The sequence below is a fragment of the Mustelus asterias genome, chromosome 5 (assembly GCF_964213995.1).
Source record: "Mustelus asterias chromosome 5, sMusAst1.hap1.1, whole genome shotgun sequence".
Taxonomy (NCBI): domain Eukaryota; kingdom Metazoa; phylum Chordata; class Chondrichthyes; order Carcharhiniformes; family Triakidae; genus Mustelus; species Mustelus asterias.
This window is the reverse complement of record NC_135805.1, coordinates 142,298,676-142,310,879: the sequence shown is the minus strand read 5'-3', so window position 1 is coordinate 142,310,879 and position 12,204 is coordinate 142,298,676. Positions and strand designations below refer to the sequence as shown.

Here is a 12,204-nt window from a genome sequence, read left to right as displayed (position 1 = left end):
GGCCTGAGGGGAGCAGGATGGTGTGGAGCAGGACGGAGGGGATGGAGATAAGAATGTGGTATATAATTTTTAGCCCTGACACTGGTGTAAGGGGCTCAGTTGGCCTGCCGTGTGCTGTACTATTCAGTAGTTCAGTGATCATTGGAGTAACAACAAAATTGAGTCAAAAGTTCAGCGGAGAATGAAAGAACTGAGCATTTGTGTGCTTTGCCAGTTTTCAGTCAGACTGCCAGATTAACCCTGGGCTTTGCATAAACTGCAGCGTTAGTGGCTTTGCTGGAAGTATTTTTTGCATTAATTGCTTGGCTTTAGCGCACACCAGAAGCATGTGACTTGAACAAGTAGACCTGTTGCAAAGACTATTTATTACCAGTGTCACAAATGAAGTCTCCTCCCTCGCCTGCTTGAAACATATAGTGGTGCTGATTTCCTAGCCTGAACTCGGGACAGACGTTCCCCTGCACTGGAAACACCTTCGCTGTCACTCAGTAATGAATTGCCCTTCTGTGTTGTAGTTCTAATCTAAGCTGTTGTTCCTTTCAAATGAATCACTTGAAGTGTAAACAAGTTTCAGTTTTGTAGCAGGAACTGAAACCGACACACAGCGTGTGATGTGAAACCAGCACAATCGCAAAAAAAACTGCGAAAAAGTGAAACTATTGCGACCAACTCCATAGTCTGTACGTTTTAAAAATGTAAGCTGGTGCAGTATATACAGCAAATTCAAACAGTTTCACAGCTCTTAGTTGTGCCACTGTGCATTGTACCGTTCCTCCAGAGATTACTGACCCAGTAATCATTAATTGGTGCGATTACCTCACTGTAATCATTAATCGGTGAGATTACTGCACTAATAAGGATCATTATAGGCTTCAGGATGGCTAAATGGACAGAAGAATTGCAGATTGGAGCTAAATGCAGGGAAGTGTGAAGGTCTAATACAGAAAGTCAGTATACTATAAATATCGCGACTCTGAAAAGTGTAGATGAGCAGAGAGACCTTGGTGGTCCACACACATAACCTGGTGTCGTGAGACTTAAGTTAAAGTCCAATAGCTCGTGATTCCAAATAAACCTGTTGGACTTTAACCTGGTGTTGTGAGACTTCTTACTGTGCTTACCCCAGTCCAACCCCAGCATCTCCACATCATGACAGCTCCTTAAAGTGGTAGAGCAAGTTGATAATGTCGTTAGAAAAATAAGTCACTTAACTTTATAAATGGAGGAATAGAATAGAAAAACATCGAGTTTGTGCTGGAACTTCATAAATCATCGGTTAGGCCTGAGATAGAGTATCGTGGACAATTGTTGCCCCACTGTTGAGTACAGAAGGGATACGGAGAAGATTGCAAAGTCACAATTGAAATGTTCAAAATGATGAAAGGGAAAATGGATTATCAATAACCAATGATCAGAAATGCAAAATCATTGGCAAAAGACGTGGAGGGAAGAATTTTGTTTCACTCTGTAGTTGGGGTCGGAAATGCTTCACATCAACATGTGGTGGAAGCTGGTTCCATCATTTTTTAAAGAGCAAGTTGGGCAGGAACTTGAGGATGAAGAATTTATGGTTATGGACAAAAAACAGAGATGGATGAAGCACGACTGTTCTTTGCTAGTTTCTGTGACTATAATCATTAATCAGTGGGGTTACTGCACTATAACCATTCCATAATTCAATTGTTATGCTATGATTGCACTTAATGTTCACTCACTGTTGGCACTGTCAGGGCTTGAACTCATGGATAAGTCGCTCTTTTGTGGTTCTCTAACATGTTGGCAGATCAGGTACGCTCTAAATAATGCCATATATTTGGTGTCAAAAGTTGGTGGCACAGTGGTTGGCCCTGCTGCCTCACAGTGCCAGGGCTCCGGGTTCAATTCCAGCCTCTGGTGACTGTCTGTGTGGAATTTGCATGTTCTCCCCGTGTCTGTGTGGGTTTCCTCCAGGTGCTCCGGATTGCTCCCACTCCAACGATGTGCGGGTAGGTTGATTGGCAGGTTATTAGTGGGATGGGGTTATGGGGACAGGGCTTGGCTGGGATGCTCTATTGGAGATTTGGTCCAGATTCAGTGGGTCGAATGGCCTCCTTCTGCACTGTAGGGATTCTATGAAATTTCAACAATGCTGAAACATTTTTCACCGTGTTGATATGAATACTCCAAAGCCTCAACCTTTATGTTGTAATTGTTTTGAGACTTGCGAAGGGTCATTTGGTTGATCAAGGCTATCCTCCTATCCCATTGGATTATGCCATGCCTGTACTCCATAACAGCTTCCTTTCTATCTAGGCTCCGGGAGAAGGGTGATGGCCCTGGGATGTTGGTCCTCACTCCAACTAGAGAGCTCGCTCTTCAAATACAGGAAGAGTGCAACAAGTACAGTTACAAAGGAATTAAAAGGTACTGATGATAGCTGTGCAATAGGTTATGCTAACAGCATCTTTGTACCCATGACCTCCAGATTTTTGTGCAGGAGCCTTGCCATACCTTTCCTGATCTAGCAGGCACTGAGTTTACAGGATATTGAGTGGTGAAGGAAGGACAGTCTGGCTGGCCAGTGCGTTTTGCCTGCTGATTTATCAAATGTCGGACTCCACTCCAGTGATAGATTTGCATGTCACGAAAGCTACAGTGGGAAATCAAGACAATCCCATGGGAATTCAGGCTCAAAATCAAGACAATCCCATTGGGGAATTCAGGCTTCCAACCAGGACGATCTCAGTGAAAATTCAGGATCCAAATCAGGACAATCCCAGTGGGAATTCAGGCTCCAAATCAGGACAATCTCTGGGAAAGTCAGGCACCAAATCAGGACAATCCCAGTGGGAATTCAGGCTCCAAATCAGGACAATCCCAGTGGGAATTCAGGCTCCAAATCAGGACAATCTCTGGGAAAGTCAGGCACCAAATCAGGACAATCCCAGTGGGAATTCAGGCTCCAAATCAGGACAATCCCAGTGGGAATTCAGGCTCCAAATCAGGACAATCCCAGTGGGAATTCAGGCTCCAAATCAGGACAATCCCAGTGGGAATTCAGGCTCCAAATCAGGACAATCCCAGTGGGAATTCAGGCTCCAAATCCAGACAATCTCAGTGGGAAATTTAGGCTATAAACCAGGACAATCTCAGTGAAAAATTCAGGCTCCAGATCAGGACAATCTCAATGGGAATCCAGGCTCCCGATTCATTCATCTGAACAGGGGATTTTGTTTTGCACCCTTGCATGTCTTTGAACATATTTGAATTTCTCATGTTCCCTATCAATCCATGTCAGACATTGAATTTTTCAGCATTTGTATTTATGGAGGAGGAAGCCGTAAAGATCAGATCAATGGTGTTACAAAAGGAGTGGATATAGTCATCGCAACTCCCGGACGGCTGAATGACCTTCAAATGAACAATTATATCAATCTGAAGAGCATCACTTACTTGGTGAGTGAACAGGGGAAGAGAGGCAGAATCTAACCCAGTCTCTACCATTTCCACAAGGAGCGTGCATTTCACAGGGATGCTCTGAATCCGCTCTTGATCTGGGCGCTTATGGGATCCTGCATGTGATTTGCAGTGAGTGAAACAGTCACAAAACTGATTCCAGAGTGAGGAATTTCTAATTCTCCTTCCATCCTAAGGGGTGGCACAGTGGTTAGCACTGCTGCCTTACAGTGCCAGGGACCCGGGTTCTACTCTCACCTCAAGTGACTGTCTGTGTGCACATTCTCCCCGTGTCCATGTGGGTTTCCTCTGGGTGCTCCGGTATCCTCCCACAGTCCAAAAGATATGCAGGTTAGGTGGATTGGCCTTGCTAAATTGCCCCTTAGTGTCCCAAGATGTGTGGGTTAGGGGGATTAGCAGGAAAAATACATGGTGTTACGGGGATAGGGCCTAGGGTGGGATGCTCTGTTGGAGAGTCGGTGCAGACTAGATGGGCTGAATGGCCTCCTTCTGGACTGTAGGCATCCTATAAATTCCACCCCATTACTGCACTGGAGTTTAGGATTGTTTCTAACAAGCCACACTTATAACATGGTGTTTGTTTAAACACGGTGGCACAGTGGTTAGCACTGCTGTCTGAGTGCCAGGGACCCGGGTTCGATTCCCGGCTTGGGTCACTTTCTCTGCAGAGTTTGCACATTCTCCTCGTGTCTGCGTGAGTTTCCTCCGGGTGCTCCGGTTTCCTCCCACAGTCCAAAGATGTGTGGGTTAGGTTGATAGGCCATGCTAAATTCTCCCTTAGCATCAGGGGGATTAGCGGGGTAAATATGATGGATTACGGGAATAGGGATTGGGTGGGATTGTGTTCGGTGCAAACTCGATGGGCTGAATGGCCTCCTTCAGCACCGTAGGGATTCTATGATTTCTATGATTCTATAATTGGCCGCATTCATGTGTCGGATGGTGTTTTTTAAAATTCATTTGTGGGACATGGGCGTCGATGGCTGGCCAGCATTTATTGCCCATCCCTAGTTGCCTGAAGGCAGTTGAGAGTCAACCACATTCCTGTGGCTCTGGAGTCACATGTAGGCCAGACCAGGTAAGGACGGCAGATTTCCCTCCCTAAAGGACATTAGTGAATCTGATGGGTTTTTCCAACAATCGACAATGGTTTCATGGTCATCATAGATTCTTAATTCCAGATTTTTTAATTGAATTCAAATTCCACCATCTGCTGTGGCGGGATTCGAATCTGGGCCCCCCAGAATATTAGCTGAGTTTCTGGATTAACAGTCTAGTGACAACACCACTCGGCCATCACCTCCCCGTTAATCTGTAGGTGCTGATATGTTGTTTGAAAAATGTAACCAGACTTGATAAGTCAGTTACTTTACAAGACAGTAAACCTTGAGACAAGAATTTTGGCTGAATTGAGTTAAGGCAGACCATCATCAAGACCTCTATCTATAGGGATGGTTGCAGGAAATGGTGGGGGAGCTTTGGCCACAGCTTCTCGGTGTGGTCTGCAAGCCTCATCTACATTGGCCTATCTTAAGCTGATCCCTGGCTCCAAGGAGGGTGTCTGATAGCAGGGAAGAAGGTAATGGTGGGGGGGGTGTTGGTTTCAGGGAATGGGCCAGACTAAAGCAGTCCGCCTCTTCCAGACCCTCAAGAAGTGCTGTAAAGGCACTTGCCTTTCTACAAAGAAATCCTCTTGTAATAAGTCTTCGGAGGCAGAAGTCCCTTCACCAAAATCCCTTTATTTACAATTCCAATAGCAGTACACCGAGTGCTATCAGTCAGCAGTCTACCTTCGGGAGTGCCAGAGGAACTGACACCCCTGGTTAAATACAAGGAAAAGGACTCCCTAATTGGCCCATCAATTGATTAGGGAGTTAAGTGGGGGTGGCACAGTGGTTAGCACCGCTGCCTCACAGCACCAGGCACCCGGGTTCAATTCCCGGATTGTGTCACTGTCTGTGTGCAGTTTGCACGTTCTCCCCGTGTCTGCATGGGTTTCCTCTGGGTGCTCCGGTTTTCCCCCCACAGTCTGAAAGACGTGCAGGTTAGGTGCATTGGCCGTGCTAAATTCTCCCTCAGTGTACCCGAACAGGTGCCAGAGTATGGTAACTTCATTGCAGTGTTAATGTAAGCCTATTTGTGACTAATAAATAAACTTTAACTTTTAGTTTGCACTCTAATAGGCCAACCTCAATGGCCTGACTGAAGTCATTGCACCTCCTCCATTTTGGAAATTGCAGCTGGCCAGTGTGAAATCTGATTAAACGTGAGCTCTGCGGCCTTGTTGTAATATTTAAACACACCCCGTGCCACCACAGGGGTTGCTTGGTTACCTGACCAAAATCCCCCCACTCCAGCATCAATCCTGTGCCTGTTAAACCCACGGAGTTTGAGATTTTTATTTTGTTTTATATCTCACTCCACCCCAACCCACCTCTTTGGGAGTTAGAATGACACCCCGTCTCCCCCCTCCTCTTCCAGAGGCTGATTTTATTGTTAACGCTCTGAAACTCACGTCTTTTCCTCTTCGGCTGAAGCAATTTTGGCCCCATTAACTTCAATCTCATCACTTTCATCCCCTGAATAATTTGTTAAATATTTAAGCAAACCTGCGGTATATCAAACACGCCGGCACTTCTGTTCTTTCAACCAGCCTGTGTCTTCTTACGTTAAGTATTTTCTGAGCACCCGAACATTAAAAACGGGTTTTGAATGGTTTCCACGACCTCCTTTATCAGAATCTTGCTCTGTGTGCCTTTTTTAAAATACATTTGCAGAGGGGAAGAGTTAAAATAATCTTCCGATTTGAGCTGTGTGTGGAGAGTAGCAATTCTTGCCCCCTCCCCGTGTATTAGCGTGTTGCAGTGTGTATTAGGCAGTGGGATCAGTGTTTTCCCAGAGCAAAGGTTTATTCTTGATGGTTTGTTCCAGTACATCACCTTTTGACAACCCTGTTGCAGTGCCTAATTGTTTCCTCTATCTAAAGAGGGGAAAAAATTAAATTGATCAGCATTATCTGGCTGCAACCAGTCTCCCTTTAGCACAACAGGGCCACCCTTTACCTGGGGCAGTGCCGAAGGAGCACGGCATTGTAGCTGGGGCAGTGCTGAGGGAGCGCGGCGCTGTGGCTGGGGCAGTGCTGAGGGAGCGCGGCGTTGTGGCTGGGGCAGTGCCGAGGGAGCGCGGGGCAGTGCCGAGGGCGCACGGCGCTGTGGCCGGGGCAGTGCCGAGGGAGCGCGGGGCAGTGCCGAGGGCGCACGGTGCTGTGGCCGGGGCAGTGCCGAGGGAGCGCGGCGCAGTGGCCGGGGCAGTGCCGAGGGCGCACGGCGCTGTGGCCGGGGCAGTGCCGAGGGAGCGCGGGGCAGTGCCGAGGGCGCACGGCGCTGTGGCCGGGGCAGTGCCGAGGGAGCGCGGGGCAGTGCCGAGGGCGCACGGCGCTGTGGCCGGGGCAGTGCCGAGGGAGCGTGGCGCTGTGGCCGGGGCAGTGCCGAGGGAGCGCGGCGCTGTGGCCGGGGCAGTGCCGAGGGAGCGCGGCGCAGTGGCCGGGGCAGTGCCGAGGGAGCGCGGCGCTGTGGCCGGGGCAGTGTCGAGGGAGCACGGCACTGTAGCTGGGGCAGTGCTGAGGGAGCGCGGCGCTGTGGCTGGGGCAGTGCCGAGGGAGCGCGGTGCTGTGGCCGGGGCAGTGCCGAGGGAGCGCGGGGCAGTGCCGAGGGCGCACGGCGCTGTGGCCGGGGCAGTGCCGAGGGAGCGCGGCGCTGTGGCCGGGGCAGTGCCGAGGGAGCGCGGCGCTGTGGCCGGGGCAGTGCCGAGGGAGCGCGGCGCAGTGGCCGGGACAGTGTCCAGGGAGTGCGGAGCAGTGTCCAGGGAGCGTGGCGCCGGGAGATTCACCAGGATGCTGCCTGGGATGGAACATTTAAGTTATGAAGAGAGGTTGGATAGTTTTGGGTTGTTTTGATTGGAGCAGAGAAGCCTGAGGGACAACCTGATCGCGGTGTACAAGATTATGGACAGAGTGGATAAGGAGCAGCTGTCCCCCTTAGCTGAAGGGTTAGTCACGAAGGGACTTAGGTTCAAGGTGAGAGGCAGGAGGTTTAGGGGGGATGTGAGGAAAAATGTTTTTACCCAGAGGGTGGTGATGGTCTGGAATGCGCTGCCTGGGAGGGTGGTAGAGGCGGGATGTCTCACATCCTTTAAAAAGTATCTGGACGAGCATTTGGCGCATCATAACATTCAGGGCTATGGGTCAAGTGCTGGCAGATGGGATTTGGTGGGAGTTCAGGTGTTTCTAATGTGTCAGTGCGGACTCGAAAGGCCTCTTCTGCGCTGTATGATTCTACGAAATGCAATTTGTTCTCGCTGCCAAAATCATCCCAGATTTACAGTTTGGAAAGAGGTGAAGCTGGACACTGCTGTCATACTGTGCTACTTACTCTTTACCATAATGAAAAGTTACAGAGAGGAATGAACTGGCATTGATTTAGCTCCTTTCAAATCCCCTGCTCTGTATATAATGCCTCGGGATCTTGTACATCTCATCTGAGAAACAGTACCTCCGACAAGGTGCTCTCTCAAACCGTGCGGCACTCTCTCGGGACTGTCCATCCGACAATGCATTGCTCCCTCTGACAGTTCCCTGGGTGCTCAATAACTGTGTTAAGACTGGCTAAATTCATTCCATATGGGAGGGACTCTGCCTGCCAGCAGATAATGGGGTTTTTATTCCGACAGTCCAGACTGTATCCAACACAGTGTCCAAGCTTGTCAGTATCTCAGTTATTAACACTGGACATCACGTTCGTGAATCACATTACTATTTATGTTAGCCAGCCCTTAATAGGATTTTAGTTGGGATGTATCTAGCAATGTTAAATTAGAATGGGAGATGATGACAATGGATTCATTCACCAAAGGCGAGTGAGATTTCTGGCATTATTTCCCCAGCAGGTGGCATTTTATTCCAACTTCTCACCCGAGTTTCAGCTGTTTTCAGTTTCCCAAAGGCAATTATACTGAGGTACAGACGTACGTGCCAGGCAACTTTGACAAAGAGGCTGGTCTTCATGTCAGTCTGGATGGTGGACTCTCTCTTCCGCAGAGAATGGGCACTGGGGGCACAGACTGGTAGAGGTCAAAAGTAGAATACCCTCTCCTTTCAGTTCAAGGGCATTGGACATGTTGACTAGTCAATCTCTCCTGGATATTGCTGCTGGAGTTCCTCGGAGTAGTGTCCTAAGACCAACTATATTCAGCCGCTGATGATAAGTGACAAGTAACATTTGTGCCACACAAGTGCCAGGCAATGACCATCTCTAAGAGAGGCACCTCTCTCGGACACACAACACCACTGCTGAATTCCCCACCAACATCCTGGGGGCCACCATTGACCAGAAATTTAACTACACCAGCTGTATCAGTACTGAAGCTGCAAGAGCAGGTCAGAGGCTAGGTGAGAAACTTGTCTCTTGCCTTCCAAAAGCCTTTCCACCATCTACAAGGTACATGTCAGGAATGTGATTGATGGACCACTTTCCACCCATCTGGATGAATGTGGCTGCCACAAAGAAAACCAGTGAAATTCAGTTCATTTTGCGTGATGCAGTATTGCTGGCTGGGCCAGCAATTATTGCTCATACTTAACCACCCTCCATTTCAGAGGGCAGTTGAGAGTCAGCTATCATTGCTGTGGCTCTGGAGTCGCATGTAGGCCAGACCAGGTAAGGACAGCAGATTTCCTTCCCTCAAAGACATTAGTGAACCAGCTGGGGTTTTAATCGACACTGGTTTCATGGTCATCAGTAGACTTTTGATACCAGATTGTTTTATTGAATTGAAATTTCATCATCTGCCATGGTGGGATTGGAACCCGGACCATACATCTTGTCCTGGGTCTCTGGATTAGTAATTCAGTGACAATGCCATTGCCTCTCTGTTGCACAGAAGCGACTGAGTACATCTTGTATTCCGTTTTCATTTTAAAATTAGGCTTTCTTTTGTTACAGTCCCAGTTGATATAACTGGGCAGGAAGACTCCAGAATGGCTGAAAAGACTGTAACTAAAACACGGAGCATCAGAGTCACAGGCCTGCTAATTAATTTTAACAACAAGAAAAAATATTGAACATGAAGGAATTGGATTATGATACAATGCTCCTTTACTCTTCCTCTCAGCTTAACAAATAGAGCAGATTTTAAGATTAACACAGACTACAAAGCATATCTTGAGCTACAATGGTCTCAGTAACATAAAGTCCCTTTAAGCACACAGATTGGCTGTGGTCAAATACTCACACTTGCATTCAGAGTAGAGTGTATGTGTGCTGATTTCTCTTCCGAAACCCCCCAGATGATTGTCACGTGAGCATTTCCAAACTCCACACCCTAAAGCGTGCTTTAAAATCTTTCACAATAATGCTTTCAATTAGCGGTTTACGTTAGAAATCCAGTCCAGGTTTTACAAATGGCTCTTTGAAACAAATCATCTGCTCCATATTTAACAGCAAGTCTAGTATCCAGGTTTTACCACTTTCCCTTTGAGATTTTGTTTTATTAACTGTTGTATAAACTGTTTATAATTGCCTTAACTATCATTTTCCAGATTCTATTACGATGGCATCAAAAGTTTGATTTACCTCTGAAGTCTGCTTCCCACTTTAAATCTTAGAATCTTAGAAACCCTACAGTGCAGAAAGAGGCCATTCGGCCCATCGAGTCTGCACCAACCTCAATCCCACCCAGGCCCTACCCCCATATCCCCACATATTTACCCACTAATCCCTCTAACCTACGCATCCCAGGACACTAAGGGCAATTTTAGATTGGCCAATCAACCTAACCCGCACATCTTTGGACTGTGGGAGGAAACCAGAGCACCCGGAGGAAATCACACAGACACGAGGAGAATATGCAAACTCCACACACAGTGACCCAAGCCGGAAATCGAACCCAGGTCCCTGAAGGTGTGAAGCAGCAGTGCTGACCACTGTGCTACCGAGCCGTCGTTCCTTCTGTTGCATGCAATAATCCCACAGGAGTACTCCCTTCGTCAAATGTCCTCATACGTGATACACATTTTTCAATCTATAGACGGACCCAAGTCTAAGCTCATTGCCACTCACATGGCTAATCTTTCCTCCAAGCACCTGACTGCTGCCATGGTCAGTTAACTCAATGGAGACCGTGGAGTTCCTGGTCTGAAACACATCACAATTCCTCAGATATTCTTCAGTTGAATGTCCTTTTATCCATACATCTAAAAACCAAACATTTTTTTTTGAATGGTCCCTAAGGTGAGCTGACACAAAGCTTGCCAATAAGACCCAGCCAGGAAGTTAAGATGTTTGGCTTCACTGTTTACAGTCACCAGACTCTTGCCGTACCTTGCGATTTTTGTGGTTATTTAGTGCTGTTTTTCCACTGTGAACATGTCAGAAAATCATTAGGTACCCTTCGGGGTAACAGTGAGAAGAAAAAAAAAGCATAATTCATAACCAATTGCTAAGAAAGTGGAGTTGCTGCAGGAATTGACTGTGCTGCATCTGTGAGGCAACTAAGTGAGAGGTACGGGGTGGTTAAGAAAGCAATGCAATATTGTATTATAGGTGTATTAAGTGTTAACAGGTGAGAAGTAGGGTGAGAGAAAGTTGGCAAATGGAGAAGCAATCTAGTATGTATAGACTATAGCTAGCTTTGGCGTAGGCTAGTGTAAGTATGCGTGGGCTAACTATATATGATAGCTATATCACACCCGAAAAACAGAAAGAGCTGAATACCAAAAAACAATCGGCCCCAAGAGTTTTGGATAAAGGATACTGGATTAGAGGACAATACGACAATCTTTCCATTCAACTAGTGGGTCTAATTATAATTTTACCATGCATAGAAATACTGTTGAAGTTGCTGGCACAAATCCAATTACTCACTTGTTACTGCAATTGTCTCTTTAGCTCAGAGCATGTCAATTGCATTTCCCCTTGAATTCTCCTGAACAATACTTTGGTCTCTATTCTCTTAACTTCAGTCTGTATACATTGTTGATGGCCCAATTCCTTGGTTATCTGGACTGTATCTGGTTCTTTAGGAAGCATGCCCCTTTGCAGCTCCCTTGTCCTGTCTAGTCTTTCTCCTGACAGAGTTGAGAGATGTTCACTCCTCAGTGTACTGTCTCCAACTGCAATATATCCAGCTGAAACCAAGACCAAAAACAATTCTACCTTTAAAAGGCCCCCAGTTGCTAAGCAACCACTGCTACTTCTATTCACTCGTCATACCATAACCCTCTTTAAGCTCAATTAAAACCAACCCCCACACATACAAATATCTTTGTACAGCATAAATCTAAAAGTTTTACCTTTCCAGGAACAGAAACATTAAATCCACCTTATTTCTAATGTTTACCAATACAAATATCAATCACTTAAAATTGCCTTTGTTGTCCCAACACTGTTTCCAGTTGTAGATCATTACAAATGATCTACAATTTCTGTATTCACTTTTATTGTAGATACTGCACTGCAAGTGTAATGCTGTCGGTTCACATCCTGTCACCACTGGCAGGAAGGTTTAATTATAGCAGGACAAGTTCATTTGGACACTTTCCATTAAAAATGTGGAGACTGGAATGTAGAAAGTTGGCAGGAAGTGTATTTGAGTCTCCTATTCTGTGAATGTGGTATGCTAACTATCCTTGCCAGTAATCATGTGTTCAAATGTGCAGTGATCGCATTGCTATATTTCACCTTGGACATCATT

At 46.8% G+C, this 12,204-nt stretch overlaps 1 protein-coding gene across 1 annotated transcript in view; it reads left to right on the top strand.

The window, feature by feature from the left end:
- The window catches only part of ddx43 (DEAD (Asp-Glu-Ala-Asp) box polypeptide 43), a 65,633-nt gene that overhangs the window by 29,561 nt on the left and 23,868 nt on the right, over positions 1 to 12,204 (top strand). The window contains exons 8-9 of the mRNA XM_078213432.1: positions 2,293 to 2,403; positions 3,294 to 3,435. Of these exons, the coding sequence (XP_078069558.1) occupies positions 2,293 to 2,403; positions 3,294 to 3,435 (253 nt within the window). The remainder of the gene's footprint in view (positions 1 to 2,292; positions 2,404 to 3,293; positions 3,436 to 12,204) is intronic.